Source organism: Mytilus edulis, chromosome 7 (assembly GCF_963676685.1).
Source record: "Mytilus edulis chromosome 7, xbMytEdul2.2, whole genome shotgun sequence".
Classification (NCBI taxonomy): Eukaryota; Metazoa; Mollusca; class Bivalvia; order Mytilida; family Mytilidae; genus Mytilus; species Mytilus edulis.
Window position 1 is genome coordinate 47,781,212 of NC_092350.1, and position 20,652 is coordinate 47,801,863.

A 20,652-nucleotide genomic window follows, 5' to 3' on the forward strand; every position below is an offset into this window, starting at 1 on the left:
CTTAAAAGGTCCACATCATTGTTGTTGAAAGTTAAAATATGTAACATAATGTCATAACAACTTAGTATATTTTTTAGAGAGTACATACAAAGAGAATTGCTCTACACTTATTGGGGATTCCACATGTTTCAATAATATGGTGTGTGTTTCTGATATTTGTGATTGTGAGATTCCCGCCATGCAGTATCACGATCCCTATGCTAAAAGTTGTGAAGCAAGTACGTATATATAGTATATAATTGTAAACTAAATTGGATGAAAAAAATCTTAGGCAACAATATATGATATATAACTTATCTTTTTAAATATATTTCTGTATATACTGTATCGCAGAATGGCCTATAAAACACCGTCGAAGAAAGAAAACGAATTGATTAATTGGTTATTTGTCGCCAGACGGGTGTTTCGTCAGCAAGTAGTTCCTGTCCTGATGCTAGTGTACGTAATAATTCATTGATGCCAAAGTAGAATAATGAGACCGGGATTAAGATAGTGACAGTTGAAACATGTGTGTGGCCATCGGTGAAATAAATGTGCAATAACTTTAAACCAGCTCGAAGATGTGGAACCGCTAAAGGTCAATGATTTTTGGAAGGCGGTTGTATTAACAATGGCAATTCTTATTACCTTTTTGATTGGTTTGCCCATTACCTTATAGTTCAACAACTTTGAATATTTTGCATAACTTACATGTTAAAATGTTGCTATTTCCGCATTTGTAATGTACTGTCTCACACAATACTATTGTTTACTTTGTCACATAAAAAAAAGAGTATAAAAGATTTCCATTGCTATATGTTGTTAAAAGCTAAATTGTATTACATATAACAATTTAGTATATTTTTTAGTAAGAACATACAATGAGAATTGCTCAACACTAGTTGGAGATTCCACATGTTATAATAACATGGTTTGTGTTTCTGGTTTTTGTGATTGTGAGATTCCCGCCATGCAGTATCACGATTCTGATGATAAAAGTTGTAAAGCAAGTACGTATTCATGGTATATAATTGTAATGTAAATTGAATAAAAAGACTCTATATGGTATATGATTTATCTTTTTAATCATGCTTATTTATTGCTGTGTAGACTGTATCTTTAAATAACTTTTCTAAAAACATCAGTCGAAGAAAGGAAACTCATCTAATAAATCAGGGGTATTGGTTCGCTAGACGGACGTTTCGATTACATAAGACTCATTTATTGAGCTTGAATCAAATATAAAATTTACGTCACTAGCATTACCTACCTGTTACCTACAGGGTTCGCCTCTGTATATGTAGCGTTGTGTTGTGCGCTGCTTATCATTACATAAATGCATTTTGTATGAAAACAAACCTTATCAATTTAGAGATAAAGACTTAACACAACCTTCAGGATTCCTTATCCTGCTCAATTATTGGCCAGAGGAATTCACAAGACAAACTTGAAATCAAAAGACTAAAACGAAACATTGCAGAAAAACTAACTTCATAGTACAAAACACAATTAAAATAATACAGACTTTATATAACAAATCCCCCCCCAAAGAAAACAATAATTAGCAAAAATTAAACACTGGAATAAAACAGGTAAGCAGATTCTATTCCACATGTAGTACCTGTTCTGATGCTAGTGTAGTAAAAAATTATTCATGCCAGATAAGAATAAATGAGACCGGTATTTAGATTAAGACAGTTGAAACGAATATTCTTGGTCATCCGTGAAATAAATGTGCAATATCAGTAACCCAGCACGAATGTTTGAAACCGCTACTGGTACATGTGGTAGGTCAATGGTTTTTGATAATCAGTTTTATTAACAATGGCAAATTTCATTTTCATTGAAATTCTTGTCCATGCGCCTTATGGTTCAATAACCTGCATAACTCACTTATTTAAGTTGTGCTATTTTAACATTTGTATTGTACTAACTTACATAATAATATGGTTTACTAAGCCACATTAAATCAAAACAGTCTAAAAAGGTCCACAGCATTGATTTTTAAAAGTTATAATCTATTACATATAACAATTAAGTATATTTTTTAGTGAAAACATACAACGAGACTTGCTCTACACATATTGGAGATTCCACATGTTTCAATAATATGGTTTGTGTTTCTGACATTTGTGATTGTGAGATTCCCGCCATGCAGTATCATGATCCTTATGATAAAAGTTGTAAAGCAAGTACGTATTTATGGTATATGATGGTAATCTAAAAAAATACAATGCGTAATTATTATTATATGACATATTATTTTATTATTTAGAATTATTTCTGTATCGACTGTATCTTAAAATGGCTACTCCAGGAACATCTGTTAAAGAAGTAGAAACTCATTGAAAATACCAGAATTAAAGGTATTGAAAAAAGTAAGATCACAAAAATACTGAACTTAGACATGTTAGAGGAAAATCAATTCGGAAAGTCCATAATCACATTGCAAAATCAAATAACAAAACGCATCAAAAACGAATGGACAAGATCTGTCATATTCCTGACTTGGTACAGGCGTTTTCAAATGTAGAAAATGGTTAATTAAACCTGGTTTTATAGCGCTAACCCTTTCACTTTGATGACAGTCTCGTCAAATTCCGTTATATTTACATTGATGCGTAAACTTAACAGACACAATCAATAAAATAGTCAAAATATAGGTACATCAGTCATCATCGTATAACAATTTTAAAAGGGACAATTTAACAGAACACAAAAACATCTATCTACAAACACATTCATTGATGTGTGTGTCTGACGTCGGAAATTTTTTTATACGTCACATAAATTTGTTGTTCAATGTGCATGCAAACATTTTTAAAATTTACATAGGCAATGTTAGCATGTAGGGTTAAAAACTATAAAGTATGTAAGAATAAATATCAGAAATAGACCGAGATTAAAATTAGTCCAAAAGTTGTATATAGAATTTATAAGAATCCACAAATAGTTAATTCCACTATCAGTCATCATCGTATAACAATTTTAAAAGGAACAACACATTTAATTTGTGTTTAAAAAGGTCAATGATATTTTATAAGCAGTTGTATTATCATTTACACATCTTTTTTTCACGGAGTTAATATGCACAGTCCCTTCAATCATGGTATATAGGCTTTAACACCTGTTTAGTTCACACGTATGAGATTGTAATAAAATAAGTTTTTTGATAACCACAAGAGGTTTGCCAATGATTTGTTGGAATACAGTTGTATTAACAATATCAAATCTTATTTCCATTGATATTGTTTGACCCTGTACCTTAATGTTCAACTTTGAATACTTTGCATACATGACATGATCAAGTATTGCTGTTTCAATATTTGTGTTGTACTACCTAACATGATAATATGATAACATGATTTACATTGTCAATTTATCGAAAAGTCTTAAAATGTCGATAGCATTTTTGTTAAAAGTTTTAAAACATGCATTGTAACAATAAATTCATCATAGATACCAGGATTGATTTTATATAATTGCCAAAGACACGCTTTCGTCTAAAAGACGCACCAGTGACGCTTGAAAAAGAAAATGTAAAAAAGACAAAATAAAGTTCGAAGTTGAAGATTGATTTAAAATTATAATTAAACAATTTGGTATATTTTTAGTAAGCACATACAAAGAGAATTGCTCTACACTTATTGGAGATTCCACATGTTTCAATAATATGGTGTGTGTTTCTGATATTTGCGATTGTGGGATTCCTGCCATGCAGTATCATGATCCTTATGATAAAAGTTGTAAAGCAAGTACGTATTTATGGTTTATAATTGTAATCTAAATTAAATTAAAAATATCTAAGAAAACAATGTATGGTATATATGATAGAAAAAGATGTGGTATGATTGCCAATGAGACATTTCCTCACTAGATACCAAAAGACACAGGCATAAACAACTATAGGTCACCGTTTGGCCTTCAACAATGGGCAAAGAAAGCCTAAACTGCAAAGTCAGCTCACTTAAAGGCTCCAAAATGCAAAATATTACGCAATTGAAAAAAAAATATGAAACATCAAAAAAACGACAATCACTGAATTACAGGCTCCTGACTTGGAACAGGTACATACATATAGAATGTGATGGAGTTAAATATGTTAGCGGGATCCAAACCCTCCCCTCACCTGGAACAGTGATGTAACAGTAAAACATTAAAATGAACTATAAAAGTGAGTCGAGAAAGGTTTAACTCATAGATGGATAAAAATAGAAATACATCTGACAAAAACTCAGAGTGGACGTGGCCGGGTACTTGTATATCCAAGCAACAAAAATCTTTCAGTACTGATCTGAGAATACTTGCAGTTACTATTAGACAGCTAGTTCAATACCACTAACTACTAAGAGAAAGAACATGCAACTAAGACTAAAGACTCTTTTTTGATACAGCAGCATTTTTAGACTGATTTGCTTTTAACTAACAATCAGTTGTAAATAATTTCATAACCCCTACAGATCTAGAATACTAACAAATTCTAGGGTAAGCGACCTTCATTGTACTTGAGGATCTTGCACAGTCAGCTCTATTTCATCAATCAGCAACCGTGTTTCTTTGCATCAATGGTTTTGTCGTTCGGGTTTGAATTGTCTATTTTTGAATATGTCGACCAATAAATTAAGAATCTTGATCATGTAAAATATCTGCTGAGTTTAGACTTTTTCCTGTGTATCCTAGGTATTTTTGGCGTCTCATGCTTAAAGTGAGGTTTCGGCTCGTATCTCAAACACAAAAATCGGTTACACCCTTTTTTATTTTAACATCTCGTGTATTTTTTCAAGCAGAGACCAAGTATGAAATTAACAACAACAAAACAACATTCTGTTGAGTAGTTTAGTACGTACACTGCGCTTCAATAGAAACTACATTGTGAAAACAATTTTATATAACTACATGTCGATTATGTATTCCATGTGCATGGCAAATGTTGATATGTCATAATGTGTGTATATTGTTGCATGGATAATTAAAGCTTGAGTAGTATGTATTTTATAACAAAATTTTATTCATAGCTGCATTAAAGTCATAGCATGGAAAAGTGCTTTTCACCCAAAAATATGTCAACATACTTGCCCCGACTGTTCAGGTTTCGACCTCTGCGGTCGTATCAAGCAGCGCCCTGCGGAGCATCTGGTTAAAAAACATCAACATATATACCTCTTTACCCTTGTTTCTGAAACTTCCAAATTTTGCCGATACTAGCATGTAAAAGATGCCATATTTAAGTGGCCAAATCTTTTAAAAATTTTATAAGATGTTTCTTGGCCTAGTGTATCAATGAGAGAAAAACAAGAAAACTTCAAAGACATGCTGTGTTCGGGGTATAGTGTTGAGTATCCCCTAAATAAGAAAGTAGTATTGGTTCGCTAGACGTGCGTTCCTTTTTCATAAGACTCTAAAATTGAGTTTGAATCAAAAATAAAAGATTCAGGATAACTTACTCAGTTATTGGACATAGAACTGTCAAATTCATGAGACAAAAATCCCAGGACAAAATTAAACATTGCAGAAAAAACTAACTTCATTGTACAAAACACAACTAAAAGACATAAAACTTTTCAATACAAATCCTTCTTCCTCTCTCCTCTTCCCTCCAAAAAAAATAAAATGAAATAAAACACCGGGATAAGATCAGATGCTCCTGAAAGGTAAGCAGATTCACTTTCATGTGGAGTACCTGGTCTGATGCTTGTGAAGTAATATTTCATTAATGCCAAATGAGAATAAATGAGATCCGGATTTTTTTTTTTTTTTTAAGACTTGAAATACATTTATTGAAAATCACCTGAATACAATTTACCTTGCATAACCCAGGGAAGTATACACAAGGGGCCCTGTGTTAACAATGATCCATCGTCCAGGGATAAACGGTGGACTCTATTAAAAAAAAAAAATCTTTTTTTTTGCATACATAAGCTAAACATTCATATTTTAAATTACACAGACAGAGTTTGCGTATAAAATATTTATAACATTCTACAGTAAATAAAATACATCAAAAGTCCCCAAAAGACACACTACAATCTACACAATAATTTACCTTTACTTATAATTGACATTTAATTTTTTGTACTTTTAACACCTGGATTACATTGAAATGTGTCGGTCAGTGATTTTATAGGTCACATGCTCGACATTGCAAATGCGTGTATTTTATATTTCTATTGTTGGATGTATAATGTTCTAAAAAGGAAAAGAAAGTAAGTACAAATTAATAAGTCACTTACTAATGTATAAGATTTATTATAAGTTTTATTTCAGCTGCAAAATTTTCTTTTTTGGAAGATAATGATTTATCCATAGATTCAATTAAACTGCCCAGTTCCCGTTTTACATATGCTATCAATTGACTGGAAGTAAAACTTTTATACTGGTATTTGATTATATTCCTACATTTCCAAATAATCCATTTGACTGTATTCATAATCGTATTAGTTATGATATTGTACTTTTTGTTGTAATTGTACATTCCTAGTATGATAAGTTCTTCGCTCAATGGAATATATACTGTGTTATTAAGTACATTATATTTTTTAAGCGCATTAAAAATATGTTCCCAAACAACCATTATAATGTTACAGCTGTGAAAAAGGTGTGTGAGAGTTTCGTTTTCTGTTTTACAAAAATGGCATTTGCCATTATTTGATTTGCCGATTCTAAATAGTTTTTGCTCCGTATAGATAATGTTATGAACAATTTTCCAGCTAATTTGATTTGCATTCCTAGAGGACATACTTTTATTTAAATTTATCCAGATCTTGTTCCACGGTAATTCCGAATTATACTGAATATTCCATTTTATTTGACAGTTTGGAACTATATCTAAATTTAACGAATATTGGATTAATTTCAAAGATATCACACTTGGGATTACTACTTTATTCTGTTTATCGTAGAATTCAAATGTATTTTTAATGTAATAACCATTTCTGAGGGGTTCGGGTTCAACGTGGACGATTTTTAGTGTGTCCTTGAACAATTTTGGAATAGCTAATTTCAGCCTTGTCCATTCTGAAATCCAGTTTCTTTTATCTTAAGAATATTGTATATAAAGTTGTCGCTTTTGATATTTTTCGTTTCTTCATCCCAAATATCTTTTATTGTATGAATTCCACTTTTTCCGAAGTTAGCGAAAAAAATAGGTTTTTTGTTGTATTGAATTTTTATGTTTCCAAAAAGTTGTTGGTTTATGATATAGTTTTTATTTATTGGACTTTGTATACTTAAAAATTTTGACCACGTTTTAATTAAATCAAGATAGTATTTTGGAAAATTTTCTATTTGTAATCCTCGTAAATCCGAACACTTTGCTAAAAAATTATCACAATTATATTTGATATCAAACTTCTGAAGCCACCATTTGGCTATTGTGTTCCAGCTATCGGTTTTTGATCTTAAAATCTTTTGCATACTTTTGATTTGTTTGGATTTAATGAACGAGTCTATCTTGATCATACCAACCCCCCTTCCTCTAATGGTAAGCAACACACGTCCCTTTTAATCAAATTTACTTTTCCCTCCCATATAAAATTCCACATGACATTTTTTATTTCTTTTTTATATTTTTCAGGTATACCTCGCATTTCGATTTCGAACCCTATTTTAGATATAATCAATGATTTTAATATTAAGACCCTGCCCTTCAATGTTAGGTCACGAGCTTTCCAAACCTCAAGACACGCCTTAATTTTCTTTATTTTTTCTAACCATATAGCTTCTATATTAACACTGTATCCATGCATGACTCCCAATGCTTTAATTGGTTCACTAGACCACCTAATATTTTTATACTTTGGTGTTTTATTTTTCCAACGACCCAAACATACCCCTACAGTCTTTTCATAATTTATCTTAGCTCCCGATACTTTCTCATATATTTCTAAAACCTTAAATGTTTCCTCGATTAATTCCTCTGTTCTATTAAAAAAATTTTAAAATGCCGATACTAGCATGTAAAAGATGCCATATTTAAGTGGCCAAATCTTTTAAAAATTTTATAAGATGTTTTTTGGCCTAGTGTATCAATGAGAGAAAAACAAGAAAACTTTAAAGACATGCTGTGTTGGGGGTATAGTGTTGAGTATCCCCTAAATAAGAAAATAGTATTGGTTCGCTAGACGTGCGTTCCTTTTTCATAAGACTCTAAAATTGAGTTTGAATCAAAAAGAAAAGATTCAGGATAACTTACTCAGTTATTGGACATAGAACTGTCAAATTCATGAGACAAAAATCCCAGGACAAAATTAAACATTGCAGAAAAAACTAACTTCATTATACAAAACACAACTAAAAGACATAAAACTTTTCAATACAAATCCTTCTTCCTCTCTCCTCTCCCCTCCCAAAAAAAAATAAAATAAAATAAAACACCGGGATAAGATCAGATGCTCCTGAAAGGTAAGCAGATTCACTTTCATGTGGAGTACCTGGTCTGATGCTTGTGAAGTAATATTTCATTAATGCCAAATGAGAATAAATGAGATCCGGATTAAGGTTGAGACAGTTGGAAATAAATGTGCAACAACATTAAACAAGCTCGAAGGTGGGAAACCACTATTGATAGGTCAATGATTTTCGGAAGGAAGTCGAATTAACAATGGCTAATCTCATTTCATTGAGATTGTTTGGTCCAGTACCTGATTGTTCAATAACTTTGAATATTTTGACTAGCTTACATGTTAAAATGATAATATGGTTTACTTAGTCATATTAGAAAAAGTATGAAAGGTCCACAGTATTGTAATTAGAAGTTTAAAATGTATTACATGTAACAATTTAGTATATTTTTTAGAAAGTTCATACAACGAGAATTGCTCTACACCAGTTGGAGATGCATCATGTTATAATAACATGGTTTGTGTGTCTGGTATTTGTGATTGTGAGATTCCCGCCATGCAGTATCAAAATCCCTATGATAAAAGTTGTAAAGCAAGTACGTATTTTAATCATTAATTTATTTCTTTAAAGACTGTATCTCTAAATTAATTCTCCAGAACTATCTTCGAAGAAAGAAAACTCATTAAATAATCCAGCATTATTGTTTTGCCAGACGGGCGTTTCGTCTGCATAAGACTCATTAAATGAGTTTGAATCATATATTAAAGTTTGTTACTTCAAATTTGCAATACACATTGTAATTAATTCACTTATGTCAAGGATATGGCGCTATTTATTTGCAAAGCAGCTAAGGTCGACACTAACGTTACTTATTGTATACGTTACGCCTTTGTACATGTAGAGTTGATTTGTGCGCAACTCATCAGTACATGAATGTAGTGTATATAAACACAAGCCCTATCAATTAAGAGCTAAACACAGACAACAACCTTAAAGATAACGTATCCGACTCAGTTATTGGCCAGAGGACTATCAAACTCAATAGACAAGGTTGTTTTCCTTGGACAAAAACGAAACATTGCAATAAACAAACTTCATTGTACAAACCACAAAAAAAAACACTAAAGAGTCTGACTTAACCATGCAAATCCCCCTAAAAGAAAATCAAATTAAAGTACTTGGGATGAACTGAAATGCTCCTGAAAGGTTACCAGATCCTATTCGACATATAGCACTTGTCCTGATGCTTTTGTAGTAATAATTCAATAATGTCAAATTAGAATAAAAAAGAACCGGATTCAGGTTAAGTCAGTTGGAAAATATTCGTGGTCATCTATAAAATAAATGTACAAAAACATTAAACCAGCTCGGAAGATGGCAACTACCAGTGTTAAGTCTATGATTTTATGGCAGGCAGTTGAATTAACAATAGCAAGTTTCATTACCGTTTAGATTCTTCGGCCCTGTACCTTATTGTTCAATAACTTTGAATATTTTGTATAGCCTACATGATCCCCCAACTGTGTTGATTTATTATAATGCCATTATGGAATTGGTCTATTATAATTTTGAAGAACATACTTCAAGCGACACAATTATTTTCCTTGCGTAGTGGTATTAATCATATGTAGATTCTTAAAAAATCGGAAGAACTTCTGGATAATTTTAAATCTCGGTCTTTTTTATGAAATTAGTTCTGACAAAACTTGATTTTTTAATCCTATATATTACCTTTCCCCTTGTGAAATCATAATTTTGAAAATACTTTGAACGACAAAATTATTTTATATTTCTTCCTGTGTGACGTTTACATTTTCTGAAGTGAAACATGCGACTTTACACTAAGAGTTGATGTAAATGTAGTCACAGGACTTCATTTCATTTTTTTTTATTTGAAATACATATATAAGCGATTAGTAAGCAATGAACGTTGTTGTTAAATTTGATATATGCCTTTTGTGCTTCTTTGTTAGATATTTATTTGTTTTGAGTTTGTGACACCGTGATGGCTACTGTACCCATATGTTGATGTTACCTAATACGTCTGTTTTGTTCACGCATCGTTGTAAATATAATGGAATTTGATGCAACTGTCATACAAGTGAGAGGTTTAGTGCTATAAAATCAGGTTCAACTCACCATTTTCTACATTTGAAATGCCTGTAACAAGTCAGGAATATGACAGAAGTTGCCCATTCGTTTGATGTGATTCTTATTTGATTTTGCCGTTTGATTAGGGACTTTCCGTTTTTAATTTTCATCGGAGTTCAGTATTTTTGTATTTTTAATTTTGGTATTTGAACATTTGTATTGCACTATCTTAAATGATAATATAGTTGACTTATTCCTATTAAATAGTATAAAAGGTCCACAGCCTTGTTGTTAGAAGTTTAAAATGTATTACATGAAACAATTTAGTATATTTTTTTAGTAAGTACATACAACGAGAATTGCTCGACACTAGTTGGAGATACCTCATGTTACAATAATATGGTTTGTGTTTCTGGTATTTGTCGTTGTGAGATTCCCGCCATGCAGTATCATGATCCATATGCTAAAAGTTGTGAAGCAAGTACGTATTCATGGTATATATTTGTAATCTTAATCGTATAAAACAAACTTAATTAACAATATATGTTAAATGATTGATCTTTTTTATCATAATAATTTATATCTTCGTACACTGTATTTCTATATTGCTTCTCCAGATTTATCTGTCGAAGATAGAAAACTCATAAAATAAACCAGAATTATTTGCTCACTAGAAGGGCATTTCGCCTGCATAAGAATCATTAAATGAGTTTGAATCATATATTAAAGATTCGTTACTTCAAATTGGAAATACACATAGTAATCACTTATGTCAAGGATGTACTACTATTCATTTACAAGGCAGCTAACGTCGACACTAACGTTACCTATTGTTACGTTACGCCTTTGTATAGGAAGCTTTGCCTTGTGCGCCAACTCATCATTACACGAATGCAGTGTATATGAACATGAGCCTTATCAATTAAGAAATAACAACTAACCACAACCTTAAGTATAACTTATCCTTCTCAGTTATTTGCCAGGGGACTTTAAAATTCATAAGACAAACTTGAAATCCTAGGGAAAAAAAGAAACATTGGGAAAAAACTTAGTTTACTGTACAAAATCACAACTAAGAGACTAAAGAATTTACAATACAAATTCCCCAAAACAAGAGGAAAACAAAGTAAGACCAGATGCTCTTTAAATGTATGCAGATCCTCTTCCACGTGTAGCACCTGTCCTGATGCTAGTAAAGTAATAATCATTAATGTCAAAAAGAATAAATAAGAACGGGAGTTAGGCTAAGACAGTTGGAACATATTCATGATACTTGTGGTCATCTGTGAAATAAATGTTCAATAACATTTCACCAGCTCGAAAGGCGCCCTTTAAAAGTGTAAGAAGCAACCCTTCATCCAGGAAAAAAAAACATGTTATAACATGAAAACTCTGGAATATTGTATTTACTTGAAGAAATTAACTCATATATACAGGCGCTGCTGGAATAATGCTACATAGAAATGCATGGAAAGATTATAATGAGGAAGCAGTAATAATCTCCGTTGTCGTTCTAATTTTTTTCTGAACGGATCCTCGATGTCAATTTGTAGATATAACTCATGCATGAATCCGACTTTGTTATATAGTTGTTGTATCGTTTATTAAAAGCTAATTAAATGGGATAAATGCGGTCAGTATATTTCCTGAACTTTGAATTAAACATTAATAAGATGTGTTGTATCGTTTATTTAAAGGTCAATTGCATATTGACCTTTAAAACTATCGCTTAGTTGATATGTATTAATTTGATTTCTTTATGGGGAACCACTAGTTGAAGGTCAATGCTATGTTGTATTATTATCTTTTTTGCATCTCATTTCCATGGAACTATTTGACCCAGTCATGGTCTATTGATTCGTGAAACATTTGCTTAATTCATAATTATGTATTAGTTGTTTTGATTAGGTTAGCTTATGTGGCTCCACTCGTAATGTGGAAGGTCAATGATATTTGGAAATGGATTAATATAAGCCAACTGCTTGTTTCTGGATCATATTAATTATTCACTTGTATTATTATGTAAATGCCTATTTGTGTACATTAATTTACTTCAAGTTAATTAATAATAAAATATGTTTACACTAATGATATTTGGTATGCAGTTGTATTGTAATTGGCACATTTTATTTCCACGGAGAGTATTTTGCCGTGGAACTTCAGTCGTGGTCTATTTGCCTTAGTACTTGCTTATTTAGTATGCGTTAGGATGTGATTAGGTAAGATTATAGAGGACCACTGGTGGTAGATAAATGATTTTCGGTATGCGGTTGTATTCAACAATGGCCAATTTCATGGAGATTTTTTGGCCCTGTACCTACAGCCGTGGTTCAATAACTTTGAATATTTTGCATAAATTGCATTTTGAAATGTTTCTATTTTAACATTTGTATTGTACTATCTAACCTGATAAGTAAAGCACTGTATTTGAAGAGTTGTAATCTTCAATTATGAATTTGACGGTCGCAAATGTAGTTTAATGGACGACGCTAAGCTGAGCCAGAAAAACATATATTTACGACCGTCATATGCACAATTGACGGTGGAAATTCTTCAAATACAGTTCTCTTTATCCTATTGTAATGAAATTCTCTCAACCGACACATAATGTTACCAAAAAATAAAAACATAAAAAATATTAATTTAATTGTATCAATGACCTAAAATGTTTACTCATAAATTCCATCCGCATAAAAATGTGCAAGATAGGAAAGTTGTAGTAATGAAATAATCTGCATGAAATAAATTTATTAATATAAAATAGAAGATGTGGTATGATTTTCAATAAGATAATTCTCTACAAAAGACAAAACGACACAGAAATTAACCACTTTAGGTCGCCACACGGCCTTCAATAATGAGCAAAGCCTATACTTCATTGTCAGCTGTGAAAGGCCCCGAAATGACAAAATTTAATGTAAAAAAAAAATCAAACTACAAAACTACCGGCCTAATTTATGTAACAAAAAAATTAACGAAATTCAAATATGTACCACATCCACAAACAACAACCACTAAATTACAATCGCCTGAATTGGGACAAACACAAACATTGAGACTGTGGCAGGGTTAATAGTCCAGTCAAACTAAGATTTAACCTCAGACTAATTGCAACAGAAAATGGTTTTTTTTTTTCTTATCTATAGCATTATGCCCTTTATATTCACAGGAAAAAGTCCCATAAAATCTAACTTGAGGAAAACTCAAAATCAGCATTTTTAATTTCCTCTGGAAATTATCATTGAAAGGGGAGATAAGTCTTGCAAAAATGTGTCTTTTTTGGTCAGATTTTTGTTATTTTTCTTGAAATTTATGTAAAGTATGATACTTTGATGGGGTTATAAGTTTGTATTTGACTAAATTATTTAATCTTCTGCTCATGAAATGTACAAAACCGAAGTGTTATGGGTAGTTTTATTTTTTATTAAAGAAATTGCAAATTTGAAGCTTTGTAACCTTTTTAAAAAATAATGTGAAAATTTGGGAAAAATGTGAAAAATGTCAGCAACTTACTTGTCTAAAGAAACTTTAAACCACAAAAAGAAGAATACATGCTTAATTAAATTTCAGATTCTTTACTTTGACATGTTGAAAAATTCAACAAATGGTCAACTAATGAATTACGAAATCTAGATTATAGCTTGATAAAATATATGAAAACACCTTTGGAGTTGTTTGTTATACTCTAAACACCGCTAAAAAATAAAGAATCAATAAATTCTGATGAATAGAAGCGGTTAAGTTATAATTTTGTATCAATTTTTATTGATATTTCTGCCTTTTTTTGCAAGAGTTATCTCCCTTTTCAATGCAAATCTCCATAGGAATTTCAAATGGTGACTTTTTTAATCTTCCTCAAGTTAGATTTTATGTGACTTTTTTCTGTGTATATTTGGAGTATAATGTTAAAGATTAAAATTTAAAAATCTTCTGTTGCAATTACTTTCGGGTTAGGTTCAAATTTATGATAGCTTGACTGGACTATAAACATGTGAGCAGGATCCCAACCTTTCCTATAACAACGAACAGTGGAGTTATAGTCTTAAAAGGACACAGCTTTGTTTGTTGTTCTTAAGGACGTCTGCTTGTCATGTTTTGGAATTTTTGTCAGATTTTCGGAATCTTCTGGTTTTTCTCATTTAAATGCCTTTAAAAAATTTCCCCATGAACCCTCATTTTTCTTTTTAAAAATCTTTCACAGGTGTAATTATAAGTCATTTGTTAAAGTCTTATAAAATTTAATTGATTTTTTTATAGTCTTTGAGAACTTAAACTGGTAAATGATAAAGCTATGAAAAATCAAGAGAGAACATTTTCCCGCCAAAATTCCAATGGCTAATATCTCAAAAACAAGCACATTGACCCATGTATTTTTTTTTTTTTTTTTTTTTTTTTGCTTTTTTTATTCATTGTATTCCCTAACAGTACAAACTAGTTTAATGAAAAATTATATATTTTGAAACTGAGCAGAGAACATCCTTTAAATGTATTACATATAATAATTAAGTAAACTATATTTTTTAGAAAGAACATACAATGAAAATTGCTCAACACTAGTTGGAGATTCCACATGTTACAATAATATGGTTTGTGTTTCTGATATTTGTGATTGTGAGATTCCCGCCTTGCAGTTTTACGTTTACGATGATAAAAGTTGTAAAACAAGTACGTATTCATGATATACAATTTTCATCTAAGTTAGATAAAATAAAATAAGCGACACTATCTGATATATAATTTATGTTTTTGACTTAGTTCTGTATATACTGTATCACAAAATGGCTTCTCCAGCAATATCTGTAGAAGTAAGAAAACTCATTTAATCAACCAGGCTTATTACAGCCCGTAACAGAGAAGTGATCGAGTTAATGTTTCTTTACCGTCAAAATTAGCTACGTTATCGACAAACTTAATTGAGTAGTGACCGAACTATTGGTACTTTAACGTTAAAAAAATTGACAATGCTGACAAACGTTCATGTGTCGATAATCAAGTTTAATACCGATAATATTGAAAATAATTCTAATAATATGAAACAAAATATGTCCATGCACCATTTCGATTGGGCGAAAACTAGTCATTTCTTCAAAGTCAGAACAGAAAAAAAAGATTTATGGAAGGACGTCTTGATAATATTATTTCCTTTACAATTTTACCCAAAACTAAAAGAAATATAGTGGTAAACAACTAAAAAGGTGTTTGATAGGAATGAAGTCCTTTATTTTTACGGACTACAATGCGTACCGTATGTGTGATGGATTTGAATTCAATCAATAACTTTGATATGTTTTCTCATATGTATACACAAAAGGGAGGACTGGTATTTGTACTTCTGTTAGAATATGTCTTCGTCCGTTTCACATGCCAAACTTTTTTGGTCTGAAGCTTTATCAAGGTGAATCGTACCGTGTCTCCCCTTTTCATTCATCCCCTGTCATTCGTCTACTTCCTGTTTGGCGGGGGCATCTGTGTCTCAGACACATTTTCTCTGTTTTCTATTACAGTTTATACAGGAAAATTTTGTTGACAATTTTTTTTTTCATATGACAAAATATTGAGGCAGCAGATTTTTTAAGTCAAAATCAGGGTCAGAATATTGTTTCTAAAAACTACCAGGCCCCTTCCTCCATGAAAATTAAATGGTCCGTGGCAAAAATAAAAAATTCCCACATGTTCAACTTCAAAATGTAATCAGATTCTATTCTTAACTGTCGGATAATAGTCTAGGATGACACAAAAAAATGTCCTGTATGGGACGATTCTGTACTCATACTTCACGCGTAGTTGAGTACAAGTGTCCTCGTAGTGAACGCACCCGACTACGCGTGCAGTAAAAAGTGTACTCTTACGTAGAATACCGGGCAGTTTCTTTGTTATATCTGTACTTTATCAAATACATGTACATGTTAAAATATTTACTTAGTATTAAATAGGTAAAAATTATTGCTGGAAGTCTCTTCAGGGTTCTTTCTTGTGTATGATTATATAATTTTTCACATGCCTGAACTCATTGACGATAATGTAAGGTGCTCTATTAGAAAAAAAAAATGATTTCTAGTTCGGGTTTGAAAAAGAAATTTCGCCTTTTCTTGAGCCTGTTTTGTACATTTAGTTTAACAGATATGATCCAATGGAAATTTTCACATGGAACCTTCGGTAAATAGGAAAATGAAAAGATATGGGGTAATTTACTGAGAGACCACACTCCATCCATGAGAAAAACGGAGGGAATTTAAAAATCTAGAAGTCTTCACAAGGCTTTCAACAAGGGTGGAATCTCACTACATACGTTTGGTCATCAAAAGATTCTGGTTTCTCTTTTTGTGTGTCATAAACATTCAATTCGGATTTGAATTTAATTTACCGAAACATTTCCGTACATTAAATCTTAGGACGGTCAGAACATGTTAAGGACGCAACAGATCGAAGTTCAATTTTAAGTAGTACATAGATGTGCAATAATTCAGCTTCCTGTACATGTTCATGAAGTTCTAAATCTTGAATGTTGATTTCTTTAAAAAAAAAAGACCATTTTTTTACAATAAAAAATCTCAAAATGTCCGTTAACAATGAAAAAGTTTGACCAAGAAAAATCACCTATCTAAGAAAAGCAGTCGTTTAATTGATTATAAGAAAGTTTCAGTATATCATGTCAAATTTCTTTAATTTGAGAGTTTTCCTTTAGTTACAAATGTAGTTCCATGTCTGATGGTGAAATAAAAATGAATGTCTCAGAAAGTGGTGAATTAGTTTCCATAAATGACAGATGAATCGGGCCAAGCTTAGTAAGTTACAGTAAACAGACTGCTGTAACATTGACGCACTCGTCGAACTGTTTAAAAGATTTGTGTTTATGACCAAAAATTTATATACTTCATTTATAAATTAATCTGAATTTCATAGCGCGTCGTCACAATAATGAAAGTTATAAAAAAAAAATCTATAACCAGCAGATCTATACTTCTATAAAGAAAGTATTCTTGTACAAAAGGGTATTTATTATAAAATGGATCTAACTATAGAATAGATAGTTTACTACAGAAATCTTAAACGGAAGTTTCGACAATTTTAAGCAGAAGAGATTTGAAAATAGATTTAACTTTAAATAAACACTGAAATAATTTTAATACCTCGAAGGTGTAAAGAATAAACCAACAATCTCAATCTTTAAAAGTGTCTTCATTGCGCTAACCGACGAGTTCATGTTTACAGTAGAAACAGTTGATGTGACTCCAATAAATTCATTATATAAAAAAAGGTGTGGTATGATTGCCAATGAGACAACTATCCACAGAAGACCAAAATGACACAGACATTAACAACTATAGGTCACCGTACGGCCTTCAACAATGAGCAAAGCCCATACCGCATAGTCAGCTATAAAAGGCCCCGATAAGACAATGTAAAACAATTCAAACGAGAAAACTAACGGCCTCATTGTAGTCATGAATATTTATCGCTTATATTAAATTGATAAAGATTTTATCGAGGTCGCCCCAACTGTTTCTACAGCTAAGATCGGTTACATGTTACATGATCTCGTCGATTCGCACGACGAAGCCATTGTTTATGACAGAACACACATTCTAGATTATGTATTTTTGTTTCCGTCAGTTCGAAAGTATTTGATCATTTCAACTCCTTTGTATCTCATAATATGTGTCATGAACAAAGACATATGATTGATTGAATAATGATTTCCTCGTAACAAATGATAGAAACTTCGGAGATCCCGTATTTGATCCTTTACCGTTAAAATGAAAATGCCAATGACAGAGGTTGATTATAAAAAAATGTTTTACTGTGTTAAAAAAACTTCGACTTAAACAATGAAAACTTACACTTTGGACATGAAATATTTTGTCGATGAAGAAAATTAAATTATGTCACTTCTGAAATAATTTTGTCGATAACGTAACTTATTCTGACGGGTAAAGAAACGCGAATTCGATCACTACTCTGTTACGGGCTGTAGTTCCCAAGACTTGCGTCCACATGATACTCATAATTGGATTTGTATCAAATATTTATTAATTTTTGCAATACACTTTGTAATAACTGATGTCAAGGATTTGCCACTTTTCACTAACTATTTACTTAACATCACAAACGTCACCTAATTTTTACGAAATCCCTTTGTGTACTTAAAGTTGCCCTGTGCGCTATTAATCATAGCATGAATACAATTTATCCTACTTAGTAATTGGACAGAGGACTTTCAAATTCATAAGATAAATTGGAAAATCCCAAGGCAAAAACTTAACATTACATAGAAGCTAACCTCACTGTACAAAAATAAAACCAGCTGAAACAACATAAATTTGGCAATAAAAAAAAACTTAGAAAAAATCACCCCGAAAAAAAACCCAATAAGATCAACATGATCAAATGCTTCCGGAAGGTAAGCAGATCCTCTTTCACAAGTAGCAGCTCTTCCGTGCTTGTTTTAGTAGTATTTTAAACGCTTCTATTCAGTTTGTTCATTGAGAAAGGTTCGTTTGTCAATACACTGGTCATTTCTATTAGTATGAAACTTAAAGCAATGATGATTTATATAATACAACCAAACACATACAACTTTGAATTCGGTGGTCGTCCACTTCTCTGTTTACGAACTATGTCCCTTTGTAAATGGAAAATATGATGAATTTGCCGTTTTCGCGCTCTAACTTTATTTAGCTGCTCAAAACGGAGGGTTGGCAGGTATGGTTAACAACACATTCAAAAACATTATGAGAAATATTGTGTATTTACCGAAAATTATTTTATTGATTATCCCTCTTCTTCTCATTTTTCATATCATGTTATAACATGTATGTATCGTAAAATTGAGAATTGAAATGGGGAATGTGTCATAAAGACAACACTCGAATGCCACAAACGGGTCTTTAATGCAGCGGGAAACTCCTGACTTGGAAGCGTGCTTAAGCTGGCCTCTTAACAAAAATGTTTACTAGTTTAGTGATAACGGACGACATACTTAACTCCGAAATATACTGAAGAAATTAAAATAAAAAATCATACAAGACTAACAAAGTAACATGTATTCATTTATAGGAGCAAAATACAAAGAACCGTGTCAAACATCAGAATATGGTTCCAATTGTCACAGCAATATGATTTGTGTGAGTGGTGTTTGTGGTTGTAACACTTATCAGTATTATAACCCAAATGTACATATTTGTAATGAAAGTAAGTTACCATAAAGTCAGTTTTTGTACAAATTAGTGCATAGATTTTAAAGAATTTAGGTTTCGAAGCTAAAAGCATGAAACTTTGCACAATAATACAAGGGTAAACATTTATATTGTGGTCAATTAAGGCTAAGAATCCAAAATGGCAGAAATTTTCAAGATGGCGGACAGATGCTATAAAGTAGTTCGGACATTTATTTATGTCATCGAGTGGTAGAACTATATTGATGGATACAACTCTAATCAGAACTTAATGCGTTACTAAGGGAAACGGTGATTAAAATTGGTAAACATGAACATGATAAACATTTGATTTCTAGAGTTATTACCGTTGGCCAAGGTATACTTCCTTAAGATAGAATGCAATCATTTACGTTTTTTTTCTGTCAGTTTGGTGTGTTTTGTCATTTGCTTTTGCCATTTGATAAGGGACTTTCCGTTTTGAATTTACCTCGGGGTTCAATATTTTTGTGATTTAATTTTGAGCAAAATTTAAAAACATTATTATTTAACTATCTTCAAATCAGTAAGACATGAAAATATAGTAAGTACGGCATATTGTCAGAAGATGATGCTTTTATCAGACTCTTAATGAAATTCTTGACTCTCAATCTTTTCTATGTGTACTGAAAGCAGCCTGTAATAAAGTGGTAGGTTTTGGTTGCTTTCTTTTATTTTTATTTTTCATTCATAGTGTTACGCATCAATTAGGTTGTTGTCTTTCTTTTTTAAATTCTTTGATATGGTGATTCTACTTTGCATTTTACAACAAACTATACGGTTTAGGTTTTTCTCAGTGCATGCAAAAGGGCGTACGCTTGTGTATAGTTGTTATAGGCTGATCAGTTGGGTGTGGTCTCTTACCACATCTAATATCTTTAAATTAAAAGTTTGGTTCTGCATTGATTACAAAACATAAATATTTTGATAAAAATGTCACTTACATGATACAACTGTTTATTGTTCTAATAACCCTTCTTTAAAAATATTGGGTATACTGTTTTACATCAGTCTGTCCGTCAATCCATACGTCCATCTGTCAATCCAT

At 31.6% G+C, this 20,652-nt stretch overlaps 1 protein-coding gene across 2 annotated transcripts in view; it reads left to right on the forward strand.

Annotated features, from left to right (window-relative positions):
- The window catches only part of LOC139481656 (prion-like-(Q/N-rich) domain-bearing protein 25), a 141,961-nt gene that overhangs the window by 84,601 nt on the left and 36,708 nt on the right, over nucleotides 1-20,652 (forward strand). Inside the window, exons 10-17 of one of the 2 annotated variants that reach the window (XM_071265103.1) lie at nucleotides 78-218; nucleotides 849-989; nucleotides 2,031-2,171; nucleotides 3,594-3,734; nucleotides 8,774-8,914; nucleotides 10,751-10,891; nucleotides 14,935-15,075; nucleotides 19,468-19,602. In XM_071265103.1, the coding sequence (XP_071121204.1) occupies nucleotides 78-218; nucleotides 849-989; nucleotides 2,031-2,171; nucleotides 3,594-3,734; nucleotides 8,774-8,914; nucleotides 10,751-10,891; nucleotides 14,935-15,075; nucleotides 19,468-19,602 (1,122 nt within the window). The remainder of the gene's footprint in view (nucleotides 1-77; nucleotides 219-848; nucleotides 990-2,030; nucleotides 2,172-3,593; nucleotides 3,735-8,773; nucleotides 8,915-10,750; nucleotides 10,892-14,934; nucleotides 15,076-19,467; nucleotides 19,603-20,652) is intronic. The other variant, XM_071265104.1, reaches the window with a different exon arrangement.